This window comes from Ictalurus punctatus, chromosome 12 (assembly GCF_001660625.3).
Source record: "Ictalurus punctatus breed USDA103 chromosome 12, Coco_2.0, whole genome shotgun sequence".
Lineage (NCBI taxonomy): Eukaryota > Metazoa > Chordata > Actinopteri > Siluriformes > Ictaluridae > Ictalurus > Ictalurus punctatus.
Genome location: NC_030427.2, coordinates 26,963,026 through 26,980,427, shown reverse-complemented (window position 1 = coordinate 26,980,427; position 17,402 = coordinate 26,963,026). Strand labels below are relative to the sequence as shown.

Sequence of the window (17,402 nt, the reverse complement as noted above, 5' to 3'; positions counted from 1 at the left end):
ACATTACATCCCTGAGCCACTGAGTGCTGGAGGGAGGCTTTATGGATTTCCAATGGAAAAGGCGGTGCCGTCTTGCTAACAAGGAAGTGAACACCAAGAGATCTAACTGGTTCGAGTTGTACCTGTTATAATCCTCCGGATACCCAAATATGGCAATATGGGGAGAGGGTTTAACGGTAATAGACAGTATTTTTGAGATGCAATCAAAATACTTATCACTTGATTCTGATCGTGACACTAACAAATGTATGACACCTGCAACAGAAACATTCTCCCTTGAAAAGAACCCTCATGTTACTCCATAGATACAGAGGCGCTACCCCGAAAGGAACAGGGCGCCACCTAAAAGACTGGATCTGTAAACAACTGAAGTGGTTTTAGAATTAAAACCGTAGTAGTTATAGTTGTAGTCATAGACGGTTTAAAAACAACATCTGCACAGAGCAAATTATAATGTTTTATTTTCTATTCATGTGTTACATACATTTAAAAAGGGGGGGGGGAAATGTAGTGTTTAGAGTGGCTCTATTTCTTTAAGTGGAATCACTCCCTTTAGCATTGATTTCTGATTGGTAATTAGCCATGCGCATTGATATGTTTCTCTCTCTTGCTCTGGTTTTAATACACGAGTTAACTTTACCTCCGAGTGTCTACTGTATTCTTCCCAAGTTGTAGTCTAATACAACGATACAACATATTCACTTCTTCAAAATGTACTGTATATGAGACACAATTATGCAAAATACTGCAAATAGCGTATACTTAAGTAATAGAGAAGGCACTGATCCCATACCGGGTATGATCAGCTGATACTAGCAAAGAAATGGGGATCAGATATCAGAGAAAATAAAGAGCAGTTTAGATCTGATCCTGGAACCAAAAAATCTACACTATATTAAATACCAGCTAAAGGACAGAGTGATAAATGTGACTTGCAGTGAGTCTCCCAGGGGCTTCTTCACATAAACTCCTCAGATGCTAATCCGGTCAGGTGAGAATCCCACCAATGCCATGAAACTGTTCCTGTCCATTTCAGCTCCGTCTTCCACTGACTGGGTCCAGCTGGAGTTCGTGTGGTTTTTCACCTGCTGTTCCAAATAATCCCTCAGGTTTTCATTGGGATTGAGGAAATGTTGTCCAGGGGTCACAGGTCGTTCTACTCAGTGATCAGATGTGTATAGTCTATTAAAATCTAAAAGACAGATATCTGAATTAATAACCAAAATCTAGACTGTGGTACTTCATGATCAACAGCATGTAATCATCTCTGCTGCGAGGAAAACATTATTATCTCCTCTTCATAATCATTCAACATTCCTTCATTCTTATAGAATACACTTGTTAGAACATTTAGCTAGAACAGATGAGAACTTCCACAAGATCTAACAGGAACATGAGCAGATATTTACCATCACATCACTGCTCTTATACAATCACAGTCTGTAGAGCTTTATTTTTAAAACAGTGATCACTGCTGTGTGTTTTATCTCTTGTTCTACACGTGTATTTACGTGCAGACGTTAAGAACAAGCGGAGGGGAACTTTACAGGAATGACAGAAGACACGGTGTGGAGGTGGAGTGCTGGAAGGAGTGTCAGAGTAAAGTGACTCCTTAAATAAAATATTTGTAGCAGTGTGGCATAAAAGATGATGATTTTAATTCGCTTTTATGAGAGTGGGAAGAAAATCTGCTGCTGATCAGAAACAGGGAGAAGCCGAGATCATGTGATTCAGACAAAAGCAGCAGTATGAAGTCAGAGATAGCAGGGTGTCACAAGGAGACGAGGTGTTCATTTACAATCACTCTCATGCACTCAGTGCTGACATTTTGTAGACTCTGTCTGACTCCCTGTCTTCTGCTTTCACATCAATTTTAAATCAATACCAAACACCATTAAAGCTAATTGTTAGAAAAAGTCTGATTGAATCGAATATAGTGAAATTTGAACCCAGTATCCGATAATCTGATATTTACTGCAACTAAAATGAAATGTACAAACTAATACTAATGTACAAAATAATTTTTAAAAAAACACTCACTCCAGTGTCTGTAGTTTGTAACGTTCATCATTCTTCAGAGCAGAGAGACACTTCACTCCTGAGTAACTCATTTCATTCTCAGACAGATTCAGTTCTCTCAGGTGTGAGGGGTTTGATCTCAGAGCTGAAGCCAGAGCAGCACAGCCTTCATCTGAGATTTCACAATCCCACAACCTGCAGAGACACAATGACACTCTTCACTCTCTCAGTTTATGAACATCAAGACATACTTTGCGTATCTTGAAATAAGTGGTGTGTGTGTGTGTGTGCGCGCGCGTGAGAGGGCATTTTATATTAAACACCACGGAGATCAAACAGTGCTGCACGAGCACGAAGTTATATTCATGTCCAAAATGCTTCACTATGTGTAAGGGGCAGGGAAACTGGTGCAAGCTGCTTAGAAGGTTTAGTTTAATTTAAGTTTATTGTCATTATATGCTGTATCCGTGCGCTTGCAGTGTAAATTCTGTCGTTTATGATAACGGAAGTGATGTGTTAGTGACGAGGCCGCGTTGCTGATCATGCGCAGTGTAGACACGCTGATACACAGTGGGAGCAGGAGTAAGATCTGTAATGTCTAATTAAAACACTATGATCAGAAGTAAACACAAGTAAAATAATATTCCTAAAGGCAGTGAGTAACAGAAACCACAAGGTGCAGTGAAAGTGAGTTTTTATTATTAATTTAGGACTGAAGTTTAATTCGGTGCTTTTTGTGCATCCATAAAATGTAATGCAGAAATATTATAAAATTATAGTGTATATAAAATTTATTTTATAATATTTATGCATTACTTTTTATGGATGCACAAAAAGCACCGAATTAAACTAGAGTCCTAAATGAATATATATTTTGTGTGTGTGTGTGTGTGTGTGTGTGTGTGTGTGTGTGTGTGTGTGTGTGTGTGTGTGTGTGTGTGTGTGTGTGTATTGGGTTCTTTTCTGTTTTGGAAAAACAGTTGTGTAAAGTTTTTGTGTAAAGTTTATATTTGTAACACTCAGTTTGTGGATTATATTTTAAATAAACCACAAAAAAAAGGTACTGAAAGTTTCCCCATCAGATTAATCGGGGGGAAAAAATAAAATAATAATAATAAATAATAATAATAATAATAATAATAATAAGTCAACTAATCGATTATGAAAATAATGTGAAAAGTGTTTTCACTACTGAGGAAAAGTACATAAGTTTAATGCTGCTCCTGTAACACAGATCTGGCAACCCTGTTCATAGCAGATAGACACAGACTAAAGAAAGAATCCTCACTAACAGTACAAAATTTCTATTTGAAGAATTTCACCCTGCATCACACACAGTGTATTTAGTTTGTGTCTGAGCTGCAGTTTGTGTGATTAGTGACAGATCATCAGTGTGCAGTGAAAAGAAACAATCTTCCTCCTCAGGACATTGATGATGAACCTAAAACCTCTGCTTCAGTCTCACTATTAGAGAATGTGTCTTACTGAGGAGCAGGTCATGTGACTCTCAGAGAGATGATCTTACTTCAGTATCTCCAGTTTACAGTGAGGATTCTCCAGTCCAGCAGAGAGACACTTCACTCCTGAGTCTCCGAGTTTATTCATAGACAGCTCCAGTTCTCTCAGGTGTGAGGGGTTTGATCTCAGAGCTGAAGCCAGAGCAGTACAGCCTTCACCTGAGATATCACAACTCCACAACCTGCAGAGACACAATGACACACTCTTCATCAACACATTTTCATTACATTAAAGATGATGTGTGGGATTTTATTATTCAGAATGACATGAGGATTTAATATCATCTGTTTATTCTAATTAACAATGTGCCTCATTTATACAACTGGATATGAACGGGTTTGTGTGTAAATCGTTTGTACGAGCGTTTACACAAGAAATTTTCATGAAAATCCTCTTAATTCATATTCTACTCGTGCTCCTGAGTGTGTGTACATTTATACATAAGAAGAAACCTTTATTTGTCACATATACATTACAGCACAGTGAAATTCTTTTCTTCACATTTCCCAGCTTGTTAGGAAGTTTGGGTCAGAGCGCAGGATCAGCCATGATACAGCGCCCCTGGAGCAGATAGGGTTAAGAGCCTTGCTCAAGGGCCCAACCTTCTGATCAGTAACCCATAGACTTAACCATTATAATTTTGCCTTAACTCATAATTTGCATGGATTACTGCAATTGTATATCTGGAATATTCTGTTGAGTTTAAATTGCTTATTTTAAACATGTTTACAGCGTTTAGCAGACCCCTTTATCCAGAGCGACTTATAGAAGTGTTTTGGAGTTTCTATCAAAAACACATCCTCATGCTAGTTCACTAGATCAGGGACTAAGAGCACCACTGAGAAAATTTGTGAAGATCAGATGTTCTATATTATTGGCATTTATTTAAAAATATTTTAAAAGTGAGCCAATACAAACCCATAAATTAAGACAAATAAAACTAATCATTAAAGCAAGTACGAAGAAAATCAGACTTTCAGAGACTTTTGTAAATCCGGTGGAAAATTCGGGTTGGGTTTGACTCACGCAAACATTTACACACAACTTTACTAAAAGATCAATAAACGACCCCAAAGTCATTAAAATAGTACTTTGGGCGTTGATAGGTCTAAAGGAGTGAAAACAACTGGAGAGGTTAGTGAACAACTGTGAAAGATGGTGGAAGGTCGTCAGTGGCCTGTGTTCCCCAGAGGGAAAAAAGTAAGTAAGTGTGAGACTGATAAATTTATAGTGAAGTCCATTGGGCTGATTCTGTAAAGCAGATCTGGCAACCCTATTCATAGTGACTCATTTTTTTTACCTTTTCAGTTCTGACATTAACTTCCAATTTTTATCTTTTTTTAAATTTAAAAATTCTTTATTTTGAGATCATTTGCACCATTTCCCTGCTGCTTTTAAACCCTGCATCACACACAGTGTATTTAGTTTGTGTCTGAGCTGCAGTTTGTGTGATTAGTTACAGTGTTCAGTAAATTTCACAGTAATTTTAGACACATTGCAGTCGCATCAAGTCACGTTTTGTGCTGCAGCTTCTCGCATACGTACATCTGACCCAAAGACTCTGTGACAGATCATCAGTGTGCAGTAAAAAGAAACAATCTTCCTCCTCAGGACATTGATGATGAACCTAAAACCTCTGCTTCAGTCTCACTATTAGAGAATGTGTCTTACTGAGGAGCAGGTCATGTGACTCTCAGAGAGATGATCTTACCTCAGTATCTCCAGTTTACAGTGAGGATTCTCCAGTACAGCAGAGAGACACTTCACTCCTGAGTCTCCTAGATTATTCTGAGACAGATCCAGTTCTCTCAGGTGTGAGGGGTTTGATCTCAGAGCTGAAGCCAGAGCAGTACAGCCTTCATCAGAGATATCATAATTACACAACCTGCAGAGACACAATGACACACTCTTCATCAACACATTTTCATTACATTAAAGATGACGTGTGGGATTTTATTATTCAGAATGACATGAGGATTTAATATCATCGGTTTATTCTAATTAACAATGTGCCTCATTTATAAAACTGGATATGAACGGGATTGTGTGTAAATCGTTTGTACGAGCGTTTACACAAGAAATTTTCATGAAAAATCCTCTTAATTCGTATTCTACTCGTGCTCCTGAGTGTGTGTACATTTATACATAAGAAGAAACCTTTATTTGTCACATATACATTACAGCACAGTGAAATTCTTTTCTTCACATTTCCCAGCTTGAGCCCCAGACTAACGAATGTAAACCTTGACTTGATCAACTTCAAATCATATAAATTTGCATGGATTTCTGCAAATTTATATAGTATATATGGTAATTTTATATATAATATTCTGTTGAGTTTAAATTGCTTATTTTAAACATGTTTACAGCGTTTAGCAGACCCCTTTATCCAGAGCGACTTATAGAAGTGCTTTGGAATTTCTATCAAAAACACATCCTCATGCTAGTTCACTAGATCAGGGACTAAGAGCACCACTGAAAAAATTTGTGAAGATCAGATGTTCTATATTATTGGCACTTATTTTTTAAAATATTTTAAAAGTGAGCCAAAACAAACCCATAAATTAAGACAAATAAAACTAATCATTAAAGCGAGTACGAAGAAAATCAGACTTTCAGAGACTTTTGTAAATCTGGTGGAAAATTCGGGTTGGGTTTGATTCACGCAAACATTTACACACAACTTTACTAAAAGATCGATAAACGACCCCAAAGTCATTAAAATAGTACTTTGGGCGTTGATAGGTCTAAAGGAGTGAAAACAACTGGAGAGGTTAGTGAACAACTGTGAAAGATGGTGGAAGGTCGTCAGTGGCCTGTGTTCCCCAGAGAGAAAAAGTAAGTAAGTGTGAGACTGATAAATTTACAGTGAAGTCCATTGGGCTGCTTCTGTAAAGCAGATCTTCAGCAGATTTTCATAGTGACTCCATTTTTAATTAAAAATCAAATGTTTCATCATATTTTGACCTTTTCGGTTCTATGACATTAACTTCCAATTTTAATTTAAAAATTCTTTATTTTGAGATCATTTGCACCATTTCCCTGCAGGTCATGTGACTCTCAGAGAGATGATCTTACTTCAGTATCTCCAGTTTACAGTGAGGATTCTCCAGTCCAGCAGAGAGACACTTCACTCCTGAGTCTCCTAGTCTATTCGAAGACAGATCCAGTTCTCTCAGGTGCGAGGGGTTTGATCTCAGAATTGATGCCAGAGCAGTACAGCCTTCATCTGAGACACCACAACACTCCAACCTGCAGAGACACAATGACACTCTTCATCAACACATTTTCATTACATTAAAGATGATGTGTGGGATTTTATTATTCAGAATGAACTGAGGATTTAATATCATCTGTTTATTCTAATTAACAATGTGCCTCATTTATAAAACTGGATATGAACGGGTTTGTGTGTAAATCGTTTGTACGAGCGTTTACACAAGAAATTTGGTATTCATGAAAATCCTCTTAATTCGTATTCTACTCGTGCTCCTGAGTGTGTGTACATTTATACTTAAGAAGAAACCTTTATTTGTCACATATACATTACAGCACAGTGAAATTCTTTTCTTCACATTTCCCAGCTTGTTAGGAAGTTTGGGTCAGAGCGCAGGATCAGCCATGATGATGAAAAGAAACAATCTTCCTCCTCAGGACATTGATGATGAACCTAAAACCTCTGCTTCAGTCTCACTATTAGAGAATGTGTCTTACTGAGGAGCAGGTCATGTGACTCTCAGAGAGATGATCTTACTTCAGTATCTCCAGTTTACAGTGAGGATTCTCCAGTACAGCAGAGACACACTTCACTCCTGAGTCTCCGAGTTTATTCAAAGCCAGATCCAGTTCTCTCAGGTGTGAGGGGTTTGATCTCAGAGCTGAAGCCAGAGCAGTACAGCCTTCATCTGAGATATCACAATCACACAACCTGCAGAGACACAATGACACACTCTTCATCAACACATTTTCATTTTGGTTTAAAACGTACTGTAAAGATGATGTGTCTGTTATGTTGGACTGTCTCCCTTCTTTTGTCCAATCACAAGATATTATTAATACTGACCAATTATGGTGTAAAACTATTGATGGTTTATGCTGAAAGTAATGAGTCAGGTTTTTTAAATCTCTGTTTAAATGTGTTTTTATACACATATCTAAGTGCATTTAATTATTACTATTATTGCACAAGTGATGTGTTTAATGACTAATATATTTGTTCTGTATGTTGTACTGATTTAACTGAAAAAACAGAACTGCACACAACTATTAACTGCAGCTTTTAGTGAGGTACTGTGTCTCTCAGAGGGATGATCTTACTTCAGATTTTTTACTTTACAATGAGGATTCTCCAGTACAGCAGAGAGACGCTTCACTCTCGAGTCTCCTAGTTTACTCCAAGTCAGATCCAGTGTATCCACAGTCAGATGCAGTTCTCTCAGATTGGAGGTTTCTGAGCTGAGCACTGAGGCCAGAGCTGAACAACCACGTTCTTGAATTGTATCACACCTGATGCTGAAGGAAATAATACGTAATGAACTAACAGTAATGCAAATTATCAAACAAGTCCTCAAACCTTTCACTGCAACTTCTCAGTTTCAAAAGCACAAACATCCGTTAGACAAAAGTCCCACACAGTCAGAGCTGTTCAGATTCGGCTTGGTGGGAGTTTTCAGCTGCGTACATCATCACACACATTGTATAAACATGGAGTATAAGATCCGGGACATCAAATGGGAAAGCAAGAGTCTGATCTTAAATGTTCATAAGAGGAGAAAAGAAAAAGTCTAAAATGTCATGAAGAGTTAGATTCATCTGAACAGCTAAGACATTTGATTTGTTCTCTTAACACTGTAACAGTAGAAGAGTTCTATTCAGATTGACTTACATTGCTTTTCTGGATGCTGCAATCACAGGCATCACCTTCACAAGAATCCCATCTCTTATGTTATCTGTAGAGCTATATTTACTCAGGTCAAATTCCTCCAGTTCCTCTGCTGATGTCAGTAAGACAAACACCAGAGCAGACCACTCTGAAGAAAAGAGTTCACTTTGTTTTCCAGATGTCAGGTAGTGTTGGATTTCCTCCACTAGAGAATTGTCCCCCAGTTCATTCAGACAGTGGAACAGATTGATGGATTTTTCTGTAGGAAGATCTCTATCGATCTTCATCCTAATGTACTCTACTGTGTTCCACTGCCCTATCTGGGAGCTACTTCCTGTATGTGATACTAAGGTATGTAAGAGGTTCTGATTGGACTCCAGTGAGAGACCCAGAAGAAAGCGGAGGAAAAGATCCAGATGTCCAGTCTGACTCTTTAAGGCCTGATTTACAGCACTCTTGTGGACAGCTGAGATTGTAATTTCTTCAGTCAACTGGTCAGAGGACTGTTTAAGAACATTTCTCTTTTCCATCATGAATGTCAGGTGCACATAGAGAGCTGCGAGATGCTCCTGAATGCTCAGATGAACAAAGCAGTACACTTTACTCTGGTGAAGTCCAAACTCTTCTCTGAAGATCTGCGTACACACACCTGAGTACACTGCTGCTTCTCTCACATCAATGCCACACCCTCTCAGGTCTTCCTCATAGAAGATCAGGTTGCCTTTCTTCAGCTGCTCAAAAGCCAGTTGTCCCAGTTTGAGAAGCATTTCTTCACCACTCTCCTGCTTCTTTGAGTACTTGTCTCTTATGATGTTTGTCTGAATGATGAGGAAGTGTGTGTACATTTGAGTCAGAGTCTTGGGGATCTCTCCATTCTCTGCTTCATCCAACATTCTCTCTAGAACAGTGGCTGAAATCCAGCAGAAGACTGGGATGTGGCACATGATGTAGAGGCTTCTTATTGACTTCAGGTGTGTGATGATGTTATTGGCCAGGCTCTGATCACTGATCCTCTTCCTGAAGTAATCCTCCTGTTGTGGGTCACTGAACCCTCGTACCTCTGTGACTCGATGGACACACTCAGAGGGGATTTGATCAGCTGCTGCGGGTCGGGAGGTGATCCAGATGAGAGCAGAGGGAAGCAGATTCCCTTTGATCAGGTTTATCAGCAGCACATCCACTGATGCTGATTCAGTTACATCACACACTCTCTCTGTGTTCTGGAAATACAGAGGAAAACGACTCTCGTCCAATCCATCAAAAATGAACAGAACCTTTTCCAAACTGGACATTTCTGTTTCTTTTGTCTCCTTAAAACAGACATGAAGGAGATCCATCAGACTCAGTTTCTGGTCCTTCATCAAATTCAACTCTCTGAAAGGAAGTGGAAAAATGAGGTGGATGTCCTGATTTGCTTTCCCTTCAGCCCAGTCCAGAATGAACTTCTGCACAGAGACTGTTTTTCCGATGCCAGCGACTCCCTTTGTCAGCACAGTTCTGATGGGTTTGTCTTGATCAGATAACGGCTTAAAGATGTCATTGCATTTGATTGGTGTTTCCTCTGTTGTTGTTCTCCTGGATGCTGCCTCGATCTGTCTCACCTCATGTCCTTTATTGACGTCTCCACTGTTTCCCTTTGTGATGTACAGCTCTGTGTAGATCTCATTCAGGAGTGTTCGGTTTTCCGGGTTTATCATCACTCCGTTTAAACACTGAAATTTCTTCATCAGATTTAATTTGAACTTTTCCTGGAATTCATTTACAGCAGCAGGTTCTGGGTCGTGTCTGTGACAGGGTGAAGTAAAAAGACATGGTGAGACATGGGGTTGAATTATTAGAGTTTAAGATCACATTTTCTGACTGGTTACCACAGATAACCATTCTTTATGATGTTCTCACTGTGTATTTGCCGTATTCTACGGTATGTTTTCTATAATCTAATCACTCTGCAGGAAATAACAGCAGAGATGTTTATAATACCAGCGCGTCAGTGTCACCGTCATGTTGTTGGGTTTGATCTTACCCTGTAGCTGTGATGATGTTCTTTTCTCTTCTGTCTCCTGACTTCTGTAGAACACTGGGAATAAAAACTGTAGCTGTTAAAGACAATAACTTTCTTCACTTTAATACTGTAGTCTAAACTTTAGCCCCAATTCTACTAAAATAATTGTAGTAAGGGCATTAATATTTAAAAAACACAGTGCTAAATACAACATCACCAACATTGTGGACCTGGAGAAAAAATGTACCCATTTTAATTGTAGGTTTTCTAGATTTTTTTCCACATTATTTACATCTAGATGTGTTAAATAACTTAGAACATGGCACCTTATCATGCAGGAAATGAAAGCTGAAATTCTGGTCTATTGTCTCATTCATCTTTTATCTCCAACCCAAATGTCTTCAGTGTATAGCAAAAGTGCAAGAATTGGCCTCGCTGTTCCAATACTTGTGGAGGGGACTGTATATGGTCATTATGGTTTTAACAGTACATGAGGACATCATTCAGAATGAACAGATAATGTGTCCTAAATGCAAACACAGATAATTATTATTATAAAAACCTGCTAGAAAGGTTCACAGGTATAAAAATCTGAAACTCTATCCAGAATTATACTACACTGTGGATGAGATTCAGTCCATCACCTGTAGGGACAATTTAGTTATCAGTAGACCTACTGACCAACCGTGTTGACGGTTTGTTCCCAGCCCACGTGACTCCACATATTATTATTATTAGTAGTAGTAGTAGTAGTAGTAGTAGTTTTAGTGTCATTACATATTGTTTCCAGTTTCCATTACAGTTTGTTTTGCTTATATTAGCATTTCTTGCTTTAGCATTTAAGACATTACCTGTAAGACATTTTGACCTTCATAAAGTTCTGTAGTATCACTAAAGACCAAGAAACTAAAATATAAATCAAAACAGCTGCTAATTTTGTAGCACAGCTTTTAACTGTGACTTTAACTATGAGAACTATGAGATGTTACCTGTGTGCAGATGAGGAGTCTCTGTTTCTAATGTTCAGAGGAAAATCCATAGGCGCATCACTCTTCATGGAGACACAGCTGGGTTCTGGTGAGTCTGATCTCTTTCTCTTGAGTTTACTGTACAACATTATAGAGTGGACATGAGACAGAATTTCATTGTCTCAATAATCAGGATACAGAATACAGGTGAGAAATTTTTGTATCTTATCGTATATCGTGAGATTTCAGTTTAATATTTGTTATGACCTCTACCTCTCCTTACACACTAGGCAGCAGCAGAGGTCGTAGCATACAGAGCAGGAAGTTTGCGAGTGGGAACCTAACTGCCTCGAAGCATGCTTACTTAATAGTCCACAGCCTTGTTTCATTTGGCTTGCATCTGTTTTTTTCTTGAAAACAATTTGCGCCTCAATTTACAATCTTTGTACATTAATAATGGTGCCATGAAATAGCTTTATGACAGTTTCACTGAAAAAGATAAAGATGTTAATAATAAGAGACAAATTGCACCTTATATAATAAATGATAAATGTGAGGAAAAAATGTATAATCTTTGATTATGGCCCTTCAGGGTCTCACAAAAATGCTGAAGTGGCTCAGGCAGAGTTTGAGTTTAACTCCCCTATTGTACTGATACTGCAGTGGTTTGATTCGTGTAAACACCGTCTCGTCAGTAACGTCTTCTGAAGCCTGTATAGGGATATGTCTCGTATCGTGGCTTTAGTGAATTGTCTCATGCCTCTTCACTGTTCGACTGTATGGTTAATTTTCATAAGGACATCATTTTACTTACAATCAACAGAATCTAGCAGTTTTTTCAAGTGATGACTGCTAAGTTTTCATGCTTAGTATAAATTTTTATTCAATTATTATTTTCATATAAACTCACTACATATTTCAGATATGAACATTTAATGACTAAAATACTAGGACATGGTAGCTTACTGGTTTTTTGAGGGTGGAGTCACATCATCTGTGTCCAGGTCAGGGGTCTCCATGTTTGAATATTAGTGTATACACAGACAGCTCGTGGACACACAGCTGAGTCCTGAAGATGCTGATCGCTCCTGCTGGAATTACTTACACTCCTAGAAAACACAAAACAAACACACAGGTAAAGTTGGGGGAAAAAATCTTTCACATCTCTCAACTAAAGAAAATGTTGCTCCTAAAACAAAATCTTTGTGTGTGTGTTTGTGGAGGTATGCATGGTCTGCAGATGGGCCTCAACTGCCTGACAGCACGCATAAAACTTGAAGCTAGATGATGCTGCCCCACAGAGGCTACATCAATAGGGGAGTGGCTGGCCAAAACGGTGGCCATGTAGACCCTGATGTAGAAGGAGCCACCCTGCCGCGAAACGTCCTTGTAAGAACTACAGGACTGTAGCTATTGTGTAGTTCAGTGGGTCTAGCTGACAATCCTCACACCATGAGACAAAAAGTCGTCACTTGGACTCTACATGCTCAGGTGTGAAACCAGAATCTATGAGCTGGTGCCCCGCAGGGGACAGACCCACAGTTTCCATAGTTCCGGCCGAGGGTGATAAATCAGCCCTCTGGCTTGAGACAGTAGATCCCCGCGGATCGGAATCTCCCAAGGAGTGCCATCCAGCAGGGATGTTATCTCTGAGAACCATATTCGAGCTGGCTAATAAGGTGCTACTAGCAGCCGAAATAGACAGTCTTGGCAAACTCTCACTAGAGCTTGAGCGATCACGGGAAAAAAATGTACAGATGTGACCTTGGCCGTGTGTGCACCATGACCTCCAGGCCCAATGGTGTGGGAGGAGTGAGGGCAAACCACAGAGGGCAACCCAATGTCCCGTCGGAGGCAAACACATCCACTTCCGCTTGGCCAAACCTCCACCATATGGACTCCGCCATTTGTGGATGGAGCCCCCAATTCCTGAGCCTCAGCCCCTGCCTCAACAGGATGTCTGCCCCAACATTCCAGTTGCCCAGAATATACATTGCACTCCCTTACAAAAACTTTTCCTCTGCCCAGAGAAGAATTAGTTGCGAGAACATAATCCTCCCCGGTGGCTGATATATGAGACCAGCGCTGTGTTGTCTGTCACACCTAACACATGATGCTAGAAACACGGGCCGCATTTCTAGGTGATTTATATGCTACTCCAGATGAGGGCCGCTCCAGAGAACATGAGCTGGACTGCCGTATAAGACCGTGCCCCAGCCCGGGAGGGAGGTATCGGTCACTACCGTCTCGCGATAAGGAAACACCTCTAGAGTGTGACCCAAGGTTAGAAACCGGGGACACCTCCAAATTCTCAGAGCACCTAGGCATCACCACGTGACACTGATTACTCACAGAGGTATCGTCCTTGGACGAAACCCCCGAGTTTTCAGCCACCACTGAAGCAGAATCCTGTACAATAGGATCCTGTGCAAGAGGTCCAACGGTATGACGTTGTCTGCTACTGCTATATGCCTTAACAGTCTCTCCTAGAGACTGGAGGGGATGCCAAGATCTAGCTTTATCTTGCTCAATGTTGATAGGATTGACCCTACACATGTTGGGGATAGAAATGTCCTCAACGTAGTAGAATCCTTGTAACCTCTAAAAAGTTCTCCACTGCACTGGAGAAAGCATACTTTTCTGAGGTTCAACCTGAACCCCAAGCTCTTCATGTGGGCGAGAAACACATCTCGATGGTGAAGCGCCAGTTCCCTGGATCATGCTAGAATTAACCAGTCGTCCAGGTAGTTTAGTACACGGATGCCCTGGAGTCGCAAGAGAGCCAGAATGACTGAATTTGTGAAGGTGCAAGGGGATAAAGCTAGCCTGAAGGGAAGAACCCGATATTGGTACACGCTGCCTCCAAACGCAAACCTCAGGAACTTCCTGCGACAGGGCAATATTTCTACGTGGAAATATACATCTTTTAGATTTATCGCCACAAACGCCACATGGGCGTCAGCATCAGTTCAGATGACGCAGATTTAAAATTGGCCGTATACTCCCATCTTTTTTGTGGACCAGAAAATAACGTCTGTAAAAACCTCCCTCCCACAGGGAACGGGGTACATGTTCAATGGCCCTTTTGTCCAAGAGGGATCTTACTTCCTGCGCTAACATTGGGCTCTGCTCTGTGTTGACCACTGTGGTACCATAGAACCCTTTGCTACAGTAGAGAGAACCCATGGAGACACATTTGGCAGTAATTTCCAGTAGAAATTAGATTAGAAATTTAGAGTACTTGAGTACCTGGTAGGCTGATTGGCGTGTCCAAAGTGTCCATAGTGTATGAATGGGTGTGTGAATGTGTGTGTGATTGTGCCCTGTGATGGATTGGCACCCCGTCCAGGGTGTACCACACCTTGCAGTATAGAAGATGGATGGATGGATGGATAATAAAGTTTCTTAAATCATGTTTTTAATAAAAATGAATTTTTATTTGGCTTAATGCTTTATAGCATCTCTTTAAACTTGATCGATTTTGCCCATTTTTTAAATGTAAAAGCATAAATATAAAAATGAACCCTCTTGTGTGTTGGTTTTGTTTCTTATTTATTTAAAATGATTGTTGTGTATTTAAAGTGAAGTTGTTTTGGTTGTGTAGGAGCTCGTTTCCCGCTTTCGGTGCTGTTACCGCTAAGTGTCTAAAAGCCGCGCAACTAAAAACTCAGGATGAGCTGCTGCTTAACTGCACCGTGAAAACCTTGAACTAACTGAAAACATTGTGGAACTGAAAAGTAAAAGAAATGTTAAAGAGAAAGTTTTGTAGGGACATCACAAGAAAACTAAGTTATGATCTGGAGATAACAGCTTAGAAAAATAATAATAATAATCATGGACTTTTCCGTAGAAGCCAGATCTTAAAACACATTGTGTTTGTTCCACACTAATAAATCTAAATTCCCCAAACACTGAATGTTAATCAAAGAGAGAAACTTATATATAAAGTGTGCTAACAAACAAACAAACAAACAAACAAACAGCAGGGCAGTGGTCCTCCTCCCGAAGTCCAGTCCGGGTCTGGTTCTCTTACTCCTGTTTTTACACGAGGACAATAAAATATAAAGTCGTTTCTGTTAAAGAAATAACTCACGTTTAGTCAACAGTCCACGTTGTGTGACATTAATGTCACCGTTTCTGCCTGGTGCTGAGTTTGTTTGTTTTTTTGTTTTGTTTTGTTTTTTTTTTTTGCTTTTCCAGCAGCGACAAAATGGACACTGAGAGAGGAAAAATCCTTCTTCTGCTGCTGCTTCTTCTGCTTCTGCTTCTTCTGCTGCTGCTTCTGCTGCTTCTTCTGCTGCTTCTTCTGCTGCTGCTTCTTCTGCTGCTGCTTCTGCTGCTTCTTCTGCTTCTGCTTCTGCTGCTTCTTCTGCTTCTTCTGCTGCTTCTTCTGCTTCTGCTTCTGCTGCTTCTTCTGCTTCTTCTGCTGCTTCTTCTGCTTCTGCTTCTGCTGCTTCTTCTGCTTCTGCTTCTGCTGCTTCTTCTGCTGCTTCTTCTGCTTCTTCTTCTGCTGCTTCTTCTGCTTCTGCTGCTTCTTCTGCTTCTGCTGCTTCTTCTTCTGCTTCTTCTGCTTCTTCTTCTGCTTCTTCTTCTGCTTCTTCTTCTTCTTCTGCTGCTGCTGCTGCTGCTGCTGCTGCTGCTGCTGCTGCTTCTTCTGCTGCTGCTGCTGCTGCTGCTGCTTCTTCTTCTTCTTCTGCTTCTTCTGCTGCTGCTGCTTCTTCTGCTTCTGCTGGTTTTTCTGCTTCTGCGTCTTCTTCTTCTTCTTGATTCAATGGCGGTTGGCAAACCACTAAAGGTGCATTACCACCACCTACTGGAATGGAGTGTGGGCAGTACATTGGCAGGAAAAGCAAAATAATAATAATAATAATAATAATAATAATAATAATAATAATAATAATAATAATAATAATACCAAAACAATAATACATCAATAAAAGAAAATAAAGAGATAAATACCTATATACTAGATATTCCTACTAGAGTACTAAAGTCTCACTTATCCCAGTATTTTTCGATAGTTTATTAGGGGGCGATGCATTTTCCCAGATGTTTTCCCCAGCAAGTTCTCTAGTGTCATGTTTTGTTTTCCAATCTGCATCTCTAGCTCAGTTCTTTCCTCCTCATACCTCATACCAGAGACCACAATCTCTGCTCTCCACATCTGTCCAGACAGGTGTGTGATGTGAAGAGCCCTTACAGGGATTCGGTGCTCCTTACATTGTGCTGTGCAGAAATCACGAACTTTATTTAAAACATGATTAGTTCAAATGAATTCAATAAATATGCCTATGATCATAAATAATGAAATGAGTAAATGCATCAATAAATATATGTACAAGTTACAAAATGTTAATTCATTTAATTAATAAATAACACAGAATTAATTATAATAAAATATATTTTTATTTCATGATGCCCTTTTTCATGTCATTTTTTTCCTATTTGTCATTAAACAGACCTTGATCATGTGGAATGTCATGAACATACTTTTAAAAGCCTTGAAATAACAGCAGCTACAAAAACAATTAATATCTACAATTGGGATTTAATTCTGTAACAGGTTTCTCCATGAAACTAGTCAATTACACCCACTGTACATAATCAAATGGATGATGATGATGACGATGATGATGATGATGATGATGATGATGATGATGATGAGGGAATTAGACTCACAGAAACAGTTATCAAATGTTGCTGTGATGTACCTTTAATTAGATTTTAAAGGAAAGCTAAAAAGGAAGATCAGCGGTCCTTAACGTACTTTAAATGGTTTTAAAGCGGTTCCATATTCCCGTTTCCAGGTTAAACATACTAACGCTACTAAAGATGTAGGCAACTCTTATGTACTTCCACACCAGCAACAAGGAAAATTACAGTTTGGTGTCTTTATTTCTGATCTCACCATTCTACATCCTTTCAGCTGATTTGAATGTTTTTCTGAAGTCACTGACGAAATGATAATAAACTTCTCCCTCTCTGAAAACGGAAAAATGAAGTGGAAGTTTTC

The 17,402-nt window shown here is 39.5% G+C and overlaps 1 protein-coding gene across 4 annotated transcripts; it reads right to left on the bottom strand.

Annotated features, from left to right (window-relative positions):
• Positions 1–443: 443 nt before the first annotated feature.
• LOC108272463 (NACHT, LRR and PYD domains-containing protein 3) lies at positions 444–16,007 on the bottom strand. Of its 4 annotated transcripts, XM_053684322.1 has the most exons (12): positions 15,483–16,007; positions 12,356–12,498; positions 11,411–11,527; positions 10,443–10,496; positions 8,423–10,204; positions 7,855–8,049; positions 7,292–7,465; positions 6,616–6,789; positions 5,249–5,422; positions 3,545–3,718; positions 2,041–2,214; positions 444–1,192 (listed from the first exon to the last, which is right to left on the bottom strand). In XM_053684322.1, exons 2-12 carry the CDS (start codon positions 12,406–12,408, stop codon positions 1,186–1,188), a joined length of 3,078 nt encoding a protein of 1,025 aa, XP_053540297.1. In that variant the 5' UTR covers positions 12,409–12,498; positions 15,483–16,007; the 3' UTR covers positions 444–1,185. The 4 variants fall into 4 exon arrangements, with proteins under 4 accessions (XP_053540297.1, XP_053540300.1, XP_053540299.1 ...); XM_053684325.1 differs by lacking the exon at positions 3,545–3,718; XM_053684324.1 differs by lacking the exon at positions 5,249–5,422.
• Positions 16,008–17,402: the final 1,395 nt, after the last annotated feature.